Here is a 21675-nt window from a genome sequence, read left to right on the forward strand (position 1 = left end):
TTTTGTAAGGACTCGTGGGCATTAATTAGACCTCCAGTAGGACCAGTTCTGATACAGCCCCAGGGTTTGATGGGCTCTTTTTTTGTGAACTTGTTTTATAAAAGCTCTGAGCTGATTGTGTAAACTCTTCATCCTCTAGATGGGACATCTTCTTGATGCCCATTTAAAGCTGCCATTGTTCAGATACATTGAGTAGAACACTACCTTGTACAATCTTAACACCCCCACCTTAATTGGTAACCACAAGTATTCCTATCCTACCACATTCCCTGAAAGTGGTAAGTTTGTTGGGTTGGAGTGAGCTTTTTGCATTCTGTGCTTGAATGTCTAGCAGAAACTGGCTCCTGATCTCAATGAATACAAATGGGAGGCATGGAGTATAAAATTGAGAATTGCCCAAGCCTTTGAGTTTCCATAATCCACATTGTCTGGTGCCAATCTAATTAACATCACTGAGCTGTGGTGAGGCCTCTCCCAGAGGATCCTGTAGGTGCTAGAAATTGAGCCAGATTCAAACTCTGCTTACAATTTCTTTGATTGTAATACTGACATAGTTGGCAGTATAACTTTTTTAAAAAAGTGACTGTCCCTTCAGGTCCTTTTGGTTACTTGCCAGGATCAGCATGACCATAACTAATTGATTAGAATGAAGATTATTGCTTTACTACTGCTGAATTTACCCACAACAAACTGAATTCACCATTAGGATATGGAATATTGTAGTGGCCACCGTTTTTGAAATGGGGAAATTTCTTAATATTGGCTGCAAAAATGCCAAACTGTTGCAAGGGCCTAGAATAGTAAACAATATAACTGTTGAAAGCAAGTTAGCACTTGTGTTCAACTATAGTCTTCCCCTTTCCTCTTATTTTCTAGTTGCTTCTCAGTTACTCCTTCATTCCATGTTCTTCCTTATCTGGATCCTGAGCCCCATCACATTGAGCACTGACGCATGACCTGCTCTCTCTCGGCAGCTGCCACTCCTGCACAATTTGGTTTTTCTCCAGCTTGAGATTGTCTTCTAGTACTGATCACTTCAATTCTTAGGACAGGCCCCAGGAAATTGGCAGTGAAGGCTTTCCTCCTTGGTCTATTGTCCTAATTGCCAATTGACTTCCTAACCTCTTGCAGGGTCAAATGGAAAAAGCAGAATTCCTTTTGCACTTACTTTCTGATCCATTGCATCATGTGCTATGGCGGCTTAACTGGGCATGTTGTCTTCTGTCTGAGTGCATTGGGATACTTGTATTTATATAGTGCCTTTTTACATAGTAAAGTTGTGGGCATGAGTCATGATGAATCATGTCACTAATGCCCACCTTAGGTAATGCCATGTTTGTTTATCCTGCATCAAATGGGGTGAACCAGAAAAAAATTAAGCATGAGCACTCAATTTCTAAAGTCCTAATGAGGTAATTGGCATGAAATATTAAGTCTCTAGCCAAGTACAAATATACTATTAGGTATAAATTTAACCTGGGAGATAAAATGTACCCATCGTCCCCAATCCTATTGACTTCATGTACTTTATTGTAGGGGGGTGGGGATGGAGGAAAGAGGGGGGTGTCAGGAATGTAGACTTCCTGACGAGTGTTTAGTTCCTCTGTCCTGCCATTGCAATATGCATGGGCTCCTCTGCCAGCTATTATGCACTTGACCATCTTGCTGATCAAATGAACAATTCAAGCCTTCAGACCCTTGTCTTCCAGGCTCCCATTCCTGGCCCTGTCACCCAAAGGGATGTCTTGTTCAATTGGTAGTTGAATCAAGCACCCGTCCTTATGGGAGGGCAGCCTGCATGGTCATGGATGAGTTACCCTGTCCCACTGTCACTGGGCACAAGGTTTCACAGGTGAGCAAGATAACTTGAGAGCATTTTCCTGGAATGGAACCATTTTGTTGTGCATTACCCAAGCATTAAAACATGCTGGTTTCAGATATCATGACCTAGAAATAGTGTTTGAATTCTTTGCTTGTGTATGTGATGACTACTTCTCTGGGAATCACATGGCAATTCCCCTTGACATTCAATAGCATTACCATCGCTGAATCCCCCACCATCAACATCCTGGGGGTTACCATTGACCAGAAACTTAACTGGACCAGCCTTATAAATACTGTGGCTACAAGAGCAGGTCAGAGGCTGGGTATTCTGTGGCGAGTGACTCACCTCCTGACTCCCCAAAGCCTTTCCACCATCTACAAGGCACAAGTCAGGAGTGTGATTGAATAATCTCCACTTGCCTGGATGAGTGCAGCTCCAACAATACTCAGAAGCTTGACACCATCCAGGACAAAGCAGCCCGCTTGATTGGCACCCCATCCACCACCCTAAACATTCACTCCCTTCACCACCGGCGCACAGTGGCTGCAGTGTGTACCATCCACAGGATGCACTGCAGCAACTCACCAAGGCTTCGGCAGCGCCTCCCAAACCCACGACCTCTACCACCTAGAAGGAAAAGAGCAGCAGGCACATGGGAACAACACCACCTGCACGTTCCCCTCCAAGTCACACACCATCCCGACTTGGAAATATGTCGCCGTTCCTTCATTGTCGCTGGGTCAAAATCCTGGAACTCCCTTCCTAACAGTATTGTGGGAGAACTTTACCACATGGACTGCAGCGGTTCAAGAAGGCGGCTCACCACCACCTTCTCAAGGGCCATTCGGGATGGGCAATAAATGCCGGCCTTGCCAGCGACGCCCACATCCCATGAACAAATTTTTTAAAAATTAGACATGTCAGCAAGTTGTGCAAAAAATGCACACTCATCTGTTAGCTCTGTTACCAGATGAGATTAAGTGCAAATCTTTGTATGGTACCCCTGTTCAAGGAGTTTGTTTGGGAATTCTATCCAATGACACCTGCACTGGGCAGCCCCTTCAAGCCTAAATGCTATTGGGTGGTGCCTAGAAGCAGATCTGCATTTTGTCACCATACCCATTTAGAAACTACCAACTGACATCAGATAAGATGTAATGAAGGCTGATTCTGAAGGATAAATTCAAGCAGTTTCTCTCTCTATAGCAGGAGATCCTCTGTCCCATTTGATTCATGATTCTCAATCATTGCAGTTTAGGTGCTCTTGTGTAGATGTACCATGGCTGTCTTTCAAGAAGCAGCTCACATTGTAGTGCTAGGGGGTCTTGTTGAAAGTTCTCCTCCAGAATCCATATCTATATTCAGGGATTCTTGCTGTTGCATAACTAAATTTAAAGCTTTTATTTGGGCCCAAATAAAAATCAGTTGTATTATGATCCTTGTGGTTTCACTGGAGGAACTACCTGTTTACATAGGCCATCTGGCAATTATGCTAGACATGAATCTAAAACTTGGTGGTATTGGATTTCCTGCATTTGATTGTTTCCTTTCTGTGGGTGGGTCCAGGTAAAGCTGCTTTATTCATGGCTCACTTCAGCCTATAGTCAGAATGACAGCCTCTTTTTTGCTTGGCATCTTGATAGGTAGGAATTCTGGAACATGGGACCAAACATCTCCATCTTGTTTAGGACACATCTGTTGCATTTTATTTGCTACTCTATAATGGAATTTAGTGTTGCTTTCATTTTGTAGAGACATTCAGCTGATGTCCCTCTAGTAAATTGGTAACCAAAGGATAGTGATGTGGATCATGTCCATGACTACTTGCAGGCAGACCCCTGGACAGGAAGGCTAGGGTTACCTTTGGTATGTTTGTAGAATGAAGATGCCTACATACTTTGGGGATTCACACTTAAATTGAAGCATCCTCTAATCTTTTCCATCTGTCCCTGCTAACGCATACCCTCCCAATGTGGATTGAGTTATTGCAGTAAATGAACATTTGTAAATGTGCTGCCTTTTTATAGGAAGCAACAGCAGGTCAATGACTGTCCATATAAATGGCTTTTCTGTGGCCAGCACATTCCTTAGGAAAGGGGCTGGTAGTTCCAACTGCAAGTCATTACAAAGAAGTAACTTTGTGCACCCTGCCCTGTGTACATTTACAATCCAAATGTGTATTAAGTGGAAGAAACTAATTCAATGACCAGATTGATCAAGCATTCAATGGTAGTGGACAGATAGTTGCTTGGGTTGGCTGAATTTTGTTCTTCTGATTTGCTAAGTCCACTTCTAAACATCCTGCTTTAAGCCAAAGCTGGGTCTTGAAGTCCTCAACACAGAAGTATTGCTAAAGTTGTAGGAAAGATCCATATGATTTTGTTTCTTTCTGTGGGAGGGTGCCAACTAAAAGATAGCATACATGTGGAGCAGTTTTGCTTTACACTGACTATTAGTGTAAAAGGAGTAGGACCTCTTGCCAGAAAGAAGTGGTAAGACTCTACTTCACAACTGTCTCTGAGGCTTCAAACCAACTTTAGCACTTCTGAAGTTGGTTTGGCTTTGTACCAACTCTAATGTGCACCTGACTTGATCTGTATAATCTATCCACTTTCAGTGACATTGGAATGTTACTGAAATGCTACAGTTAATGTTAGATCTTTCAGAAACAAGTGTTTTGCTTGTAGTTGTATCATTTGGTGTCTCAACAGGCAAATGTCTAATTTTATAATTTGATGGACCCTCTATCATTAAGTGTATAAAAACACATTAGGCTGGTTTTGCCATGTAAAATATTTTAGAGTATTGATGAATTGAGATGCTCTATTTGCTCCCTTTTTAGGGCATTCGATTTGATCCAGAAAATCCTCAAACTCTCCGGTTGGAATTTGCAAAGGCAAACACAAAGATGGCCAAAAGCAAGCTAATGGCTACACCCAACCCCACAAATATGCACCCTGCCTTGGGAGCACACTTCATTGCACGGGACCCCTGTAAGTATTCACTCGAGTTGAATCCTCCATGCCAAAATAAGCTGATCTGTGTTTAAATACTTGTCAAGCAATCCAATAAAATACAGGCCATATACCATGATGGCTGCCTTGTCAATTCTTGTAAGGGGGTTGCAGACAAGTTGGTCAGATGGCAACTACACAACTTGTATGAAATTAAGCTGAGTAATGCATTGCGTCGATAATGGTAACAAAGTAGGAAATTAAGGAGCATTCATCTCTTTTTCCACCCTTAGGTCCCCACTGCTGCCTCCCACCACCATGCTTCCTCCAGCCGTTAGGATGGGATGCTGATCACGGATTTCTCCAAGGCCAGTCAATACCACCCCACATGTGGCTGAGAGGTGCGCTTCTGTTGTGGTGGACTGGTGCTCTTTTAAACTACTTCTCGTCCCTGCCCACCCCACCCCACCCGCCCCAAGATGGAACACTTTGCACAGCCACAGTCCACCATCTAGTGGAATAGCTGAAGTGGTGAAATGTGTTCGGAGATCAAATGACCCTCAGCCAGGCCTTGAATGGAGGCCTCTAATTTGTTACTAGGCTCCAAGCACATTCATATTTTGTCCATGTGAATTCTAGTGGTTCAAGATTATATGCAATCTCATACTTGTGGGAATTATTTCTTGCATTGTACATTATCATTGAAGCATTCATGACCTATACTGCAGGAATGACTAAGATGTTACAAGCAATATTTTTAATTGTTCCCTTTTTTCCCTCCAGACTCTGCTATTTGAAAGCATTGATTCCTATAGGGTATACTTAGTTATCAGCTGCTCCCTTTTGTACCTTGTCCAACCATTGAGCCTAAACTATGTTGGCAACTTAAGTGGGGCGAGGGGTACTTTTAGTTGTTGCTGGAAGAGAACTTAGCAAGGTTTTCCAGAGCAATCAGGCCAGAATTCTTTTTCTCCCTCTGTCCCTCCCTTCCCCCATGCCCCAGGGAAGACAATTTACTACTGAACAGGAATTGACCCTAGGACCATCTGGTTTGTATGGGTTGTTAATTGGAATGATTGAGTGCTTACAGCAACTGACCACTTTCTTTGAATAAGGGTATAATTGCTCACTAGCTTTAAGTAGCAAAACTCATTGCACCCTTAATCCAAAGATGGACTTTGCACAAATTAAAGCCAATTCTAAGGTGTTGACAATAAGCTAAGACTCTGCTACAAACTGTGGTCTCCCATTTGTGATTTATTGCCAGTTGTCCAATTTTCAATGTTAGTTCTTGCATGTGACATGAAACTGTTTCCTTGAGTGTATGTGATCTCTATCGAACTGCCGACAAGTCTGTAGGTCTGGCTTTTATACGTGGCAGGAGATGGAAATCAAACCTTTCACCCTTTAACTGGACCAATTATGAAAGCCAAGATAAAACACCAGGTTGAAAGTTTAATCCTTTTGGTTATGCTTTGATTATTGCAATTGGTTTCAATAAGTTGTTACTAGTTGACTGTTGTATAACCAGCTGTTGGATTAGTTCTATAAATGTCCATTTGGTCTATAGTCTTAACTGGATTGTTAAAGAAACAGGAGTAGGCCATTCAATTAGATCATTAGGCTGATCTGTGCTTCATCTCCATTTACCTGCCCATTTACAATACCATACATTGACTGGCTAGCAGTATTTCCCATTGTCCTACAGCTCACCAGCTGCTAATCTTGACATCTAATACCCCCAATACCTTAACTTTAAGAGTTGGTAGAACTTGGGGAAACTAGAACAATTTCAAAATGGAACTGAAGATATCTGGGTAAAGCCATAGAAAATGGTGGATTCTGCATAACATTGCCATTCCTGGTATGAATAATTTCCTGAAATGAAACAAATCCACTGAGTCAAGTGGATATAGGGCAAAGCCATCCGTAGGGTTATATAAATACCTAGGATTAAAAATGTCCTTTTCAAATCGGACAATAGCTAATACCATGAACTGAACTTTGCTCTTTAAGTCACCTAAAATTAACTGAATTTTTAAGCCACTTAACTGAAATGGTTGAGTGACCATATTGAATATTTACCCTTTTTTACTTGGAAATTTAAACAAAGGTGCAAACACAAGGGGAAATCCATATGATAAAATGGTTTCATATCTTGTTAGACAATTTGCATTTGAGGTTGAAAACTTTTGGAAAAAACAACAATTTCCCAGGCCTGTTGTGACTTTATGGACTGGAATGGGGTGAGTGGTCTCTTGAATTGAAGCCCTAGTTTGAGACTCCAATAGAAAAATTGAAATCCTAAGCAACATTCAGTTAATACAGCTAAATATTTGTCTACATAAGATGGATGTTTTGGGTGATTAGTATCCTATATAGTTCATCTGTAGATATGATTAGGCTTAATTAACAGATTCATGAAAAATCAAAGCACTGGCACACAACTTAGCATTCAGTTGAACATATGAACACAACTTGAATAGATTAACTGCTTAAAGCAACCATCACATGATATCTCAAATGCAAAGGGAGTGACAAGTGCCTGAATCACCATACTTGGAAGGTGCAAGCTTATTGCATGTGAATTTGTATACACTGGTAATGTGGCTTCAAAGTAAATCTTGCTAAGTTGGTTTAACTAAACTATCCCTCGGCCCTACTGAGATGTAGTGCTAATGGCTATTCAATGTAGAGTCCATTACAACTGATGTGTTATCTGTTTGTAAAAGCTAGTTTAGCTACAACCAATCACTGGGAATGCACCCTTCAGATTGTAGTGCATTCACTTGTCAGTGTAAAAGTTTATTTGGCACCAATGTTGCCATTAGTGTCATGGTCTGACCTGATTTTGAGCAATCAGTGTTTAAAATGCCTTTAGAGGGTGTTTAATTGGTCCTTGACACCAATTAACACCAAACAAATTTAACATTGCTGAAACTTTTGCACTAATATTGAAGTTGGGTGTAAATTCACCCAGAGAACTTGTATACTGCATTATACATTTGCAGTAGATTTCAGGAACCTTGTAGGGAATTGAGAACCTGAACTAACTTTTTTAAAAACTGCTGCAATAACAGCCAGTTTAATCCAAATTGGCATGAACTCAAGCATTTGCAATCTAATCCTCTTGCATCTCCTACCCCTGCTAGTAATGGAGACAGTGGATACTAAAGTTAGAACATAAGAACATAATAGGAGTAGGCCAATCGGCCCCTCGAGCCTGCTCCGCCATTCAATAAGATCATGGCTGATCTGATCCTAACCTCAAATCTAAATTCATGTCCAATTTCCTGCCCGTAACCCCTAATTCCCTTTACTTCTAGGAAACTGTATTTCTGTTTTAAATTTATTTAATGTAGCTAAGTTGCACTTTATAACTGAGTTGGAACTTTCTTAACCATGAAGCAAAAATTTACTTGATATCTTAGATCCTGCAAGATCCATTATCCATGATAAAATATGTAAACTCTGCTTTGGGCAGCATTCTGTCAACTGGAATAACAAGTCCGATGAGGTGCTACTGAAATATTTCGGGTCTAGGAAAGGAGATGTCCATCTATTGTTGGCACCCTTGTAGGTTGGCAGTAATGGGAAAAGATTGCTTTTGCTTCAAAATGGAGGACATAAGTGTGGGGGAGGGGAGGTTGGGGGAGAACCTACAAACCAGATGCTGAAGGGAGTTTCTGGGCTGCTTCTGGATTTTTCAAGCTACAATACCATAGAGGAAAATTCCATTTTAAAATGGGATTAATTCCTATAAACAAAACTGGATTATTTTCAGTTATATTTTCAAAAATATATTGGCTTCCTTTGAGCTTGTTTTTGCCTCTGCAAAAGCAAATTAGACTTCATGGCTGCTGGATTTATTGAAGTGTTTTTTTTGCTTGTAATTCCCTGTTGTCCATTTAATTAAAATAATCTGGCTACAAAATGACAGGCCACCATTTTAGTTGTGTTCAGACTCCTCCACCTGGTGAATTAAATGCTATGGAGTGATGTTTTTCTTAAACTGCACATTGGCTGTCTTGGGCTGGAGGTATCTAAGCTTTGGTACATGCCATGGAATCAAGGCCCACTTAACTTCTAAATATACATTTCCTTAAACTTGTGTACCAAGTCTGTGTTCTCATTGAAAGGTACAGCCACTAAATGAGGCAACAGTGCAAAAAGTGGCCCTTTCTAAACCGCCACATGTCAATGGGACAAAAAAGCAAAGATAAGCATCAAGTTGCCTGGACTTTGGGCGTTTGATTGCTAGAATTTGGAGGTTGCATTCTAAAGCTTTTTATTGTGACCAAACTAAACCTGTTCTCTATATTTCAGATGACCTTGCAGGAACAGCACTGATACCTGCATCTCCAGAGGCCTGGGCTCCCTATCCACTGTACACAACAGAACTGACCCCTGCCATTCCACATGCTGCGTTCACGTACCCCGCTGCTGCTGCTGCAGCTGCTGCACTTCACGCTCAGGTAACTAATGGTAGCTGTGTCGGCAACCAAGCACTTCCAACACCCCTCTGCACAGGTCCTGATTTCTTCCTTTGAGCCCGATTTTGCTCACGAAGCAACTTTTTATTTTGTACCTGATCAACCACTGTTTTCTTACTAATACACGGGCCCAAATCGACCATTGCCAACCCTTAGCGCATTAAGCCAGATTTGCATGGATCACTTTTTATTTTTAGATCTAGGGGGCAGTAACTGGTGCTGTAACTAGTCTAGAATGAGCTAGACACGCCTTGTTTTCAGGGGTCAAAGGCTTGTGGTTGTGCAGGATAACTTCAAGCAAGAATCGATTTATTAGAAGAATTCAGTAAGTAAATTCAGATTTTTAAAAAATATATAAATGAACTGTGTATTTAATGAGTTTGTATATGGTGTATACAACATTACTTTGTAGGTGACGTTCTTGAATATGGAACTTATTTATTGATTTACAAATTGCTAATGCTATTTTTCTAAAGTTCTACTAAAAAAATAACTTGTTAATGGCAAAAATTTGCCAAGATATTCAACGGCCCAAATTAATGGACAACTCCCAATGGAGGTGTCTTTCACATGAAATGTTAATACTTTATCCCCATATACTTCATTGTATTATATTAGGGAATGATTGTTCTGCTTGGATGCACAGAAACCAAGGTAGGTGCTCTCTTTTATGGAATAAGATGCCCTGGAGTTGGACTGCACTTCAGACTCTATAAACAACTCTTTCTAGTCTTCCAGTAAGTTCAGCTGGGCCTCCAAGCTTCCTGCTTGCTTTGTAATAGCAAAACAATTGCATGGTTTGGCTGCTTTTGGATTTTGAAATAGTCCAATTTACAATTCCACTTTTTGGGAATCTATGGAGCTGGTGGAAAGAAAGGAATCTGAATAGAAGCATTAGCTCATTTAGTAGCAGAAATTTTGGGCAAATAGTCAATTAGAATGAGTGCAGCCTCTTTGTCACGGAAGCTGCTGTGGTGATCATAACTTTGGAAGCAGATACATCAAATGCAAAATGTACAACTGAAATTTGTTCCTATTTCCCCCCCCCCCCCCCCCCCCCACATCCTATTGACAGTCCTGGTTTGGCCTGTGGTACGACAGCACTGCAGGATAAATCTAAACCAATATGGCTTGGCCAACAGAAGAGTTAAAATCCCTGAATGTGCAAACTTCCACTTGAAAGAGAAATGATATTGCATATGTAGAATGTTTTCCCAAGACATCTGGTGTAACTGTTCCATGATTACACATAGCCAATCCTTTCTATTAAAGGAAGGACCAGGTCCACAGGTTTGGAATTGAGGGGTACAATCTTGTCTGGCAAATACATAGCACAATAACCAGGACACTGCTTCACTTGGCATGTAGTGGAAAAATGCATGGCAATGTCTTGTGCTTCTTCCTCCTCCCCCCCACCCCTGCCATTAACAAACACTTGGGCATGGAGATGGTACCCTTTAACTAAACATCATAATCTGGCTGCTTTGAAGCTCCTGTAACTTCCATGAATTGAGTCTAGCTTTTAATATGGTGGTCCTGGTTCCAGGTTTGAGTTCTGGTTTGAGATGGTTCATTTTTGTAAATTATGCAAGGAATTTCCTGGTTCAAGAACATTTAACATCTGGACACATTGTAAGCAAATGGGGCAAACTTGAGAACTGAGCTAAAGTGTTCTATAATTTCTCAACCTGATCTGTTCCATTAATCATTGCAATTTTCCTGAGCTTTGATAGTGACCAGTATATAAATTGGGTATCAAATTTGGAGAATTTTCCTTGACTGTAGATCAACTATTGTGTTGTAATTGGGAGGGAGTAGCCAACAATTGGTTGTATACATTCCCATTTCTTGCCTGGCAATGCTTCATGTAACTTGTTCAAAAACTGCTCATACTTCAAAACCCAACCAAGTTCCTGTAGCCCATTTGTGGAAGGTGCTTTCTAGTCTATCTTCAGATGACATGGGCAATAGATTAAAAGCTACATGGGTGCAACCGTTCCATTTGTCTAGAAATACTGTGTCCTTAATGGAGACATGTTCTTGGCCACTCAATTTAAACAATCCATTGACTTGTGATGGAATGTAAATGCATTATTGGATTAGGTTTTGGCCTCCAAGTGAAGAGAATAGAAAATGAGTTTCCAAGTGGAACAAAAAAGGGCCATCACTCCTAAGCATATTACCCCCTCCTCTCCCCAATAGTCCATGTCTGAGCTGCTCTTCTGCATTATGAAGTACTGACCCATAAGGTCAAAATACCCATTTTCCCCATCAGCTGGTTGTGTATAAATGTCTTCCCCCCCCCCCCCCCCCCCATAATTCTCTGCTCCTGTCTTTTGAAGACAATTCATCTTTCTTAACCAGCGTTAAATGGCTGGCTTGCATTTAGATTTTGGCCTAAGGACCTGGATCATGTTCCTTCATTTTATCCCCACTCTCCCAAAAAGTGTCATCACTTTTATATTCCACTTGTTCTCTGATGTCCTGTAAGCCTCCTAATCTCACCCTCGATTCTTTGGAGCTCCTCCAATAGACCAATGACTTTGGCGAGTGCCTTGCCTTTTATTGTGTATAATCTGATTCACTTCATATTTGTACATAAATGGAATAGCTGTCAAATGTCCTGGATATCAATCCTAGCATTTGATGAGCTTTTAATAATCAAATTTTCCTCTTGAATGCTCCTTTAGGTATCAATGCTCTTTTGGGTACTGTTTTTATCCCTTTTGGAACAATATTTGTTCCAACATCTGGAGTTGATTAAAGTAATAAATTTTTAGACTGAACAATAGTGATTGAGATTTGTGCATCTTGTGAACACTCAGCTCATCTCTAAACTCAAAGCTTTTAATAGACATGCAAGTTGTGGCATTTATTTGAAGTTGGATTTCTATATAATGTGGAATTTTGGTTAAGTTTATTGACCTCTCCTAATTCTAGCCATCAGATTTATTTTGTTAACTTCAATGTCATTCTACCAAACATAAAATTATTTCAATTTTTTAACATTGGTTTTCCTTTTTAGTCCAGTTTGCATTGTATCAAGCACCAACCAGTTCCAAAACACCAGCCATTCAACCAGTTGAAAGTGAAACTTCACCTGTTATAGTTTTAGATCCTTTCAGTATTAGGCCTTCCCTCTGTAGAGGAATACAACCCCATAATGTCAGTGGGAGGAGTGAACTGATTCCTTGGAGTGTCTTTTCCTGCTTGTCTGGTGTCTGCTTAATTTTGAAGGAACATTGGTTTCTGTAAGATGTTAGAAAACTCGGAGTCACAATGAAGCTTACTGCCATCAAAACATCTGGCACTATTGTGGCCAAAAGTGAAACTAGAAATATTTTCATTAGTGCTCAGCTCCAGCTGCATTCAAGTGCCCCATTAGTGACTGCAGCTTTAAAATGATGCCATTAATTTTTTTCATTGAGGCTTCCATAGTGGGGAGGGAAGAGAAAGGATACCAGTCACTCCTAGATGTCAGACTACCAGGACTAACTCTTCTTGCTCGTGTTCTCATTAGCAGTGGGTTTAAGCAGTGTGGAGACTTTAGAAGGGTGTTTTGGGTAGGGATGGGGCAGAGAAGAAAACATTTAGGTATTCTGCAAGATTGCACTAATGCACCATGCCTTCAAAACCAGGGACTAAAAGCACTTGCCCTCGAGCAGTACTGTTGAAATCTCAGCCTTTATCATTGGGGTCGCTAGTGAATAATGGCTTTGGTTTATTCCACAAGATTCTGGGATGTGCTTTGATTCTGTTCATTTATCATTTTAAAAATTAGTGTAGCCTTAACTAATCTCTGCCCTGTAAGATTTGTTGAACTGAAGTTGCAGTGTAGCATTACTGCAACATCAATAGATCAACACTACAATAAGCTTCTACCTAAAATAGTAAATTTCTGTTTACCTGCCCTAGAAGGACATAAGCTAACTTGATGGTCTTGATGAAACATTGTGGCTCAAGACACCACTCTGCTTGTGGCACTAGATAAATGGTCCTGGCTGTTCATCTTTTGGCTAAGAACCTAGTTGGCAGTATGTTGGGTTGGATGGATTCATGAGCTGAAATGTGCAGATAACACTTTCCTAATTTAACCCAGTTGTAGATGCATAAATGACATGCAGGGTTGAAGTGACTTTCTAAACATTAAATATTGCTGGGCTTGTAATATGCATGAAAGTGTATTGTTTCGATGTTACCTGCCAATTTCCTCTAGGGAGGGGAGAAAAGCACATGAAGTTTGATTTCACTTAAAGGTTATAAGCCTAACCTGTACAGAAGGAGCCCATTGATCTAATTATGCTTCTTCAAAAGACTCATTAAGGATCCCATAGAACATTTGCACAAACAAATTGCACTCTAGTGAAATTTGTATGACTCTCTAATCTATTTACCTACTAGTAACATTGAAAATGGATTTGAGTGGAAGCTTTTTTCCAGATCTTCAGTAAAACTGAATTCTTCAGTCTAATGAGGCCAAGATTTAGTTTTAAGATCCAAGTTCTTAATTGTACCAAAATGTGGTACCTAAGCTTGTCAAAAATGACAGTGCATTTTAAACAAAAACAAATTGAAACTGGTTACCATAGCAATTACAAGATTAAAGATAAAAAGGTTTTGAGACTTCAAACATCATGACATACTTGGTAGCTGGTGGCTGGTACTCATTTGTTTGAAGTCTAGTGAAGCCATTAATCTGTGTTTTGGAGGTTTGTGTTATCAGCAAAGTTGAGGTATTTCCATTGACTATATATTCTGACAATGTTGGAGCTCCAATATATACAGGCCTTGCCTGTACATGGATGTTCAGCACCACCTTTTTTATAATTAGAAATTTCATCTGATCAAAAGTGGTAATGATTGGTCCCCATGGAGACTTTTTTTTATTTATTCTTTGTTCACTTTTCTTCCTCCTCCCAATCACTACCAAATCTGTTAATGTTTGTGCAGTGACTATCATCTGGATGTCACTTGTGTCCTGACTGGTTTTGAAACCAGTCTACAACTGTCATGTCATGGGGATTGGGTTTTTATTGTCATGCCTGAATGGCACAACCCCCCAGTAATAGTACCCCATTACCTCAACACCACCTCATCTTCCATTTTACCCTTCCGATCAGAATACTTCCACACATGTCCAAACTTTTTTTCTTTTCCCTTTTATTTTCTCTCTCCTTCCCCCAAAAGTCAGTTCACATTCTTAGAATTACTCTCTTTTTTGCCAGTCCCATCACCCCTCCAGATACCCTTCAATAACTGTCTCCTAGAGACAAACTAACATCTTTACAGGACCCTTGGTTTCTCCTTGGTACCGTTTGAGGTACCGTCAACCCAAAGATGAGTTTCATGAGCACTCCACCTGGAAAGGGTCACTAATGTAGACTGAATTATAGGTGGATCCTTTAAATCTGGGTGTGCTTGCCAGACAGTCAGATTACCTCTAGCTCATTAACCAGGGGCTCCTTTTGACTCTCCTTACCCTTGGTTTTTTAACCTGTGCATGGACTTGTAACAAGTCTATAGAAAACACTGGTCTTGAACCACTGCTCCCAAACCTCCCCTAGGTTTTTGCTTTTTCTCCCCACCCACTGCTTATTCTTGCATTACTATTGATATGTTCTATATTGCTGGACCTTTTTTAGGATTACTATCAGCATTAAACTCTTCCACAATGCTGCTCACAGGTACTATAGTTCTTTGCACAGTATGTCAATGTTGGTCGTGTGGCTGCATCCCCACCAATCTTGAATAACTGCTCACCCCCCCCCCCCTATGGGGCTGAAATCCACAAAGCTTGTAGCAGCAATATTTGAACTCTTCCAGATGACCAGATATTAAGATTTTTTTTGCTTCTATTTTTTAATAGAATTTTTTCCCACTCAGGTGAGTCATTCTACCCACTCAACTCTCTAGCTCTCTGCCCTGGCTATTGACTTCCTTCTAAAAGGTATCCCAAATCCTTCATTGCATCTTTTCAGAGACCTGGATCATTTTTGGCCCAAATCTAACCTTTTGAAAGCAAAAACATCTGTCACATGTGTTGACAAGATGATACCAACATCAATCATGGAGGTAATGCCCACTTGGCTGAAGCACTACCAACTCTAGTCTCATCACAAGCCAGAATTAGAGATGGCACATCACTGCCTCTGTTTAGTCTGCTGGAGGACCTTTTTTTAGGTGGAGATAGAAACAATGCCTCCAGTCAAATAGACCAATCAAAGTAAATTGAAGGTTCTTGGTACAGAGCCATATGCTATGCCAGGATATGGTTCTCCAGCTTTTCATCTTGGTTCTCAGATCTAACGTTAAAGGCCCACAGAAATGTGAAACATTTGACTTTACTGTTAGCAATATAATCTACAGCTGATAATCTCAGCCAGTAGAAGAAGAACTTTCCCCCCTCAATGAAATGGGTTCAAACTGCCCAGTTGATGTATTCTCCTGAACACCAAACTTTAGGCACCCTGATATGAAACCTTTTCTGTCTTTGTTCTGCAGTGCTTTTCATGGTATTTAGACATGCAAGACTTCATTGCTCCCCACCAACACCTGTTCGTTGTTGGCCATTTCACCTGCCGATGAGTAGTGTCAAAGTAGCAAACTTCCTGAAACCAGATTCCTCTGGGTGCTGTGATTTTTATCTGCAGGCTTGATAAATCTGACTGGTTGCCTCTTAATGCGGTTCCCTCTAAGCCCATCACTGCCCCCTCCCACCAAAAAAACCCTACCAGTGTGTTTGTGACTCCTTCCTAAGTACAAGCAAACCTGTTAACTACCACGATCTGTTAAATCCAGTTGGACTTGTTTACTGTGTCCTTTTTAGACCTGGTTGCATTGTTCTCTAGCACTAAATGTGCTTTTTCCACGAGTACTGTGATTTTTTAACTAGATGACTTAACTGTCATGCCCCCCCACCATCCCCTTCATTAAAAAAAACTTGTTCTATTTCAGGTTGATTCAGAACACACAGTTCTCATCTCTTCAAACAACTTGTCAGTGATTTGGCTGCATAGTTGGTTTTGAGAATTTTCAGATGTAGAAAGCCACAGATACTTAACTCTTCAACTTGGAATGCAACTGCATACTTAAGTAAACTGGACTGATGAAAGCTATCAACCCAAACTTATAGAATTGCACAGGAGGCAGCCATTCAGCCCATCGTGCCTCTGCTGGCTCTCCGCTACCAATTAGTCCCACTCTGCCTGCTCTTTCTCTCTATGGCCCTGCAAATGTTATGTATAAACCCAAATCCCTTTCTGAAAATTAGTACTGAATCTGCTTCCACTGCCCTTTCATGCAGTGCATTCCAGGTCATACTCACATTTTTAAAAAAAGAAATAATCCTCATCTCCTCTGGTTCTTTAGCCAATTATCTTAAATCTGTGTCCTCTGGTTAACAACCCTTCTGCTGCTGGAAAGTTTCTCATTATCAAAACCCTTCATGATTTGAAGAGTCTACTAGTCTTAATTAAAATTGTGCTTTTCCCAGATTCATTTTTATACCCAGACTGAAACTTCAGCTTAGAATTTGATTCTTGGACCTTTCAACCAGCAGTGGAGCTGAAGGTTTGCTGTCTTTTTAATCTAAACCAACTGGTGCTTTTACTTTCCAAAGCCTGCCATCATCGTAGAATTGCACTTCATTTCCAACCTAGTGTGAAATTGGGATCGCCACTTCTGTGAAACGTTCTTCATTGCAGCGATCACATTTTTGACTCGTTTCAGTGGTTTGGATTCTGACTGTAGTCAGATTGGGGTCAGAATAAATGGACTAGTCTTGGCTGATGTTTGTGTAATGACAAATCTGGATGTGTTGCATTCCCTTTCCCACAGCCTTCAGAGCTTGGTCTTGAATTTGATCATTTGCACATGACCTACATTAGTGCTGCTTAATCGAAAATAGAGGATTAGTGTCCTGTGTGGCTTTTTGGCCGAATGGCCTAAATTTTCCATGCCTAGCTGCAACTCTGAACCTAATGCATGGATTGGTGAATTCACTAGTTTCCTGTTTGCCCTGGAGCAGTTTTTCCTCATGAATTAGGGGAACATTTATACTCAACTTTTTTTTAAGCAAACATGAGTTGCTGTCCAGAAAAAAATCTCATTTAGTTGAGTGCCTCCCTGGAAGAGTACTTCAGCATCTTATCTGCTGCTAGGTAGGGCACAAAATTAGTCCAGGGTGATAGTCCAGTGTCCTTTCCTACAAATTGGTGCCTGGCTCCTCCAGACCCCATCTTGTAAGAGAATAAAAACTTAATATTGAGGCATCTAAGCCCACCTCCTAATCCAGTACAGCATACTTGAACTCCCTCTTGGTACACTATCCTACTCCAGACTCCCTCTTGGTACACTATCCTACTCCAGACTCCCTCTTGGTACACTAGCCTACTCCAGTACAGCATACTCAAACTTAGTATACTGTCCATATGGCATGTTCAGCTTCTCCATGGTGTCTTCAGATTTCCCCTTCTAAATTTTGTGTAGCTGTAAATTGTCTGAACTTGATATAGAATCAAACATCCCTAATGTGAAGGTTTCATGACTTGATCTGCATACTTTGTGGAGATTCAGTTACTAAATGTAACTGACTATCTTGACCCTGTTTTCCATGTACTGGCAGGGGGCTTAACAATATATAAATTGCTTTGAATGACTATTGAAACTTTATCTATTACCTGTACTTGGTTTCAACTTTGGTCAGGAAATCACATCTGTGTTGGTTAAAGCCCATAGTTCATAGTGCTAGAGGTTGGAACTGTGAAGTAATCCTAGGAATAAGCTTTTGGCTTTATTGATAGGAAACTTATGAGCTTGTGTTCAGTTGGAATTTGACTTGAAATGAGTTGTGCGATTGTGGGAATAATTGTGCATTTAAGCATGTAGTATACCTCCCCATGGCCTAAAATGTATGTTTGAGCAGTTGGCTATGGCATCTAAATGTTCCTTTTAAATGATTTATGCATTAATCTAGCGATCACTAGTTAATTTTGAATGGGGATCAAATGTAATGGGGATGGATAAAATGTCAACCTCTTCAGCAGACACTATAAGACATGCTTATCTGGCATGCATTGATCAAAGTCTCAAAGAAAGCCAGACACTTTCATTTTATCACAACTTTGGACTCTGGAAATAAACCAGCAATTTACTGATTTGCCTCAGGAATTCACAAGCAGCTGCAATTACCTGGATTTTTAGCAGTGGCCTTAAAGGGACAGGCTAGGTTAGCAGCCATGTTCTCCATAGCAGTTGAGCAATGCTACAGGAGATTTGGTTGCCACTGTGTATAGGTTGTGCTGCTCCATTTTGACACTAAGCATGCCATGCAAACTAATCTGAAACTATTGGTTGGGACACGAACAAAGTATTTTGGCTTACCCAGAGCTAGCTTTTACACTCTGGGATTAGTGAAACTTCATGCTCAACAAAACTAGATTTAGTACCAGAAGGGGGCAGTAGAATTGAACAGCTTTCTGGTACCCACAGGTATTGTCCTAAATGTGGAATATTCTTTGAATAGACCCACAGATCAAGTGGTATTTTAAAGAATGATGTGCTTTCAAATAAATGAAAATGGAGCACCAAATGTATACCAATTATTGTGACTAGCTCACTGTAGAAGACATTTTAATATAATTTGAGAATTGAGGGTAGAAACCCTAGATGCTTAAGATGCCTTCTGCCCCTAAATCAGTTGTCTTGCAAGTACAATGATTTGAACTTTTGTTTCAGATGCGCTGGTATCCTCCATCTGAAGCTTCTCCGCAAGGATGGAAGTCTCGTCAGTTTTGTTAAGTATTTAGTAAGTACCCCAGATGGCAAGTTGGTCTGCGTGGTTGCCGTGTTCTTTCAATCCCCTTTGTCATCCCTCCCTTCGTTCCCCCAATAAGTTTGCTTCCAATGATTGTAACAGGAAAGGTTAGGAGTCTGATCTCTACTTGAAATATCTAATTCTATGTTCAGTGTGTGTTTTAACAATCCTAGCTCAAACAACATTGTATCCTTGACTGCTGAAATTGCTAAACTTGATGCAAAGCCTCCTTGTTTCTCTGCCTTGTCCACACTGGAAAGACTCTTGCAGACTTATTAGTCTTGCCTCTTGTATTAATCATGGAAAATTGTTTGTTGAATGATTTTTGGATAGATGTTCTAGAAATGAGAAGCTTGCTCCTTCCAATGTTACAAAGGCAGCTGTACAGACTTCAAGTTTCTGAAACAATTGTCACTCATAACCAAGGACCCCTTGAATTTGTCCAAACAATTTTTTCCATGTTATGTGGTTTAGAACAAATTTCCAGCATTGTACTACTGTGGTCTGAGACTAAACATTCAGCACTTACCTTCTGTTGCTACTTACAGTAAAGTATTTAACACCATGCACCTGATTACAAGTCTAGTGCAGAGCAATTGTTTTTCAAATTTCAAATGTCCTGTGGACAGTAGCTAATGTCATCTAACATGTAAAATGATTTATTTAATCCCTTTTTAATGCTCACTCCCTAGACTGCCCCAATCCAAGAATTCAAGTTTCTCCATGGAGTGATGTGCAAGGACAGACTGGATTTTGTTTTCAGGTTCATTTACTGAAGGAGATATTGGACAACTGGCTCATTTCCACTAAACTTGGGGTGGTCACTAAGGACTGTGGATTAAGAACTTTCCTGGTGAACTTTCATGTGGGAGGACCTGTAACCTGGCAGTCTGATCAATCTATCTGGTGGAAGGACCAACAGTAAAATGGCACCCCTGCTGTGAAGCTTCAAAATTAAAGGTTGATGTTGATGGAACCGTGAAGTACAATGACTGGCATGGAACGCTACATCTAGTGTATTTTTGTCCTTGTAAATGTTTTTGTAAATGCATCCACCTGGTCTAGCCCTTGACCTTTGCCCCTACTCCCCTTTCCATAAGACCTTGATTGACCATTTCACAAAGATGGTTCAACAGAGTAGAATTCACCAATTACCAACTCGATGCTCTTGAGGGAGCTTTATATCACCAGCTTCTATTGCCATTGGAAGAGTCTCCCAGTTGACATTTCAGGATGTCCACCAGTATATTTTTGAAGTTGCCACATCCTTTTTTGTTTAGTGCCCTGGCTTGTTAACTCATCTCTTCTGGAGAACCCGTCTTGCCAAAAATCAGCTGTTCTTGTTAAAAGTATTTTGAACAATATTGAGTACAAGTATTTTTGTACTGGTGTAATGAAGAATATTTATGCATCAAGGATTTTTTGTGCAATTAAAATTGTAATCTGTATTATAACTTAATGTTAGTTCAGTTGAGTTTGGAAATGCTGATTATAGTCCATATGGTAGTTTAAAGAAGTGCAATTGTATTGTTTTTTGCTTACTTTTGCTTGGTGTTAAGTACTTAAAGTATTAGTGTGGTTGTAATGCTTGTACAAGGACTGCAAGATTTAAGATGTAAGTTGCTGATCCTTCTAGAATGTGAAACTGGATTATAAAAGACCGAATGTTAAATAGCTTTTGAAGTTGTGTATGATTCTCTTGAAGGTTCTTTGGAACTGCAGATTTCATGCACTAATTTAGTAATGATTTCTAATGGTGCTCGTAAACTACTTGAATAAGAGGAAACTGACTAGCAATGTTGCTGTAACTTTGGAATGATGGAATGGGTAATCTACATTGGCAAATATAGATGAGCATAAGTTGAAACTTGGTTAATCTTGTCCAATGTTAAACTTTGTGGGATTCTGGTAACCTGTTCACTTGTGTAATTTTTCCAGTGTAAATGACTACCTATATGGTACTTCATTGGATTAATGCAAGAACTTGGCACTGCCATGGTTAGGGTTACATTTTCCTCAATCACAGGTTTCCAGTGGTTTATTCATGAACATAATGTTTCTCATGAGTCTTTGCTAGAGTCTGCTTGTACACTGCAATACTCCCATCCATTCAGTTGTAGGCTCTCTACAAAAGTTTGACTCCAAACACAATGTATACTTAACTGATCTGGGCAGGATAATGGGTTTGTTTTCTTTTAAAAATGCTTTATACAATCTACATAGTCAATGTTTCCAATTTAAAGCTAGTTAAATGTGCAGTAACTTGAACCCTACTCTATGCCAATCATGAAAGTTAAATCTTGCATCAGAAGGAATTAATACAACTATTGGATTTTTTTTTGAAAAGTTGATATTAAGTGCTAAATTGTCAAATTTGCCTGCAAGACTTGTATTTTTTTCTCAATTTCCAGGTCAAGCCTTCAGTGAAATATTGCAAGAAGTTAAATGTACTTTTTTTCCTGTTAATAGCTTGTGGGAATTAAACTGTTGGCTTTCTACTGCCAGATGAGTCCAATAAATGCCAATTTTACAATATCATGTGGGACAGATGAAGATTACACATGACCCATGTTTGTAAATTTTACATTG

At 40.1% G+C, this 21675-nt stretch overlaps 1 protein-coding gene across 2 annotated transcripts in view; it reads left to right on the forward strand.

The window, feature by feature from the left end:
* The window catches only part of LOC137304726 (RNA-binding protein with multiple splicing 2), a 57892-nt gene extending 37132 nt beyond the window's left edge, over positions 1 to 20760 (forward strand). The window contains exons 5-9 of one of the 2 annotated variants that reach the window (XM_067973400.1): positions 4668 to 4818; positions 5073 to 5180; positions 9106 to 9254; positions 19008 to 19077; positions 19779 to 20760. In XM_067973400.1, the coding sequence (XP_067829501.1) occupies positions 4668 to 4818; positions 5073 to 5180; positions 9106 to 9254; positions 19008 to 19070 (471 nt within the window). In that variant the 3' untranslated portion in view covers positions 19071 to 19077; positions 19779 to 20760. The remainder of the gene's footprint in view (positions 1 to 4667; positions 4819 to 5072; positions 5181 to 9105; positions 9255 to 19007; positions 19078 to 19778) is intronic. The other variant, XM_067973401.1, reaches the window with a different exon arrangement.
* The last annotated feature ends 915 nt before the right edge of the window (positions 20761 to 21675 follow it).

The sequence above is a fragment of the Heptranchias perlo genome, chromosome 38 (assembly GCF_035084215.1).
Source record: "Heptranchias perlo isolate sHepPer1 chromosome 38, sHepPer1.hap1, whole genome shotgun sequence".
Taxonomy (NCBI): domain Eukaryota; kingdom Metazoa; phylum Chordata; class Chondrichthyes; order Hexanchiformes; family Hexanchidae; genus Heptranchias; species Heptranchias perlo.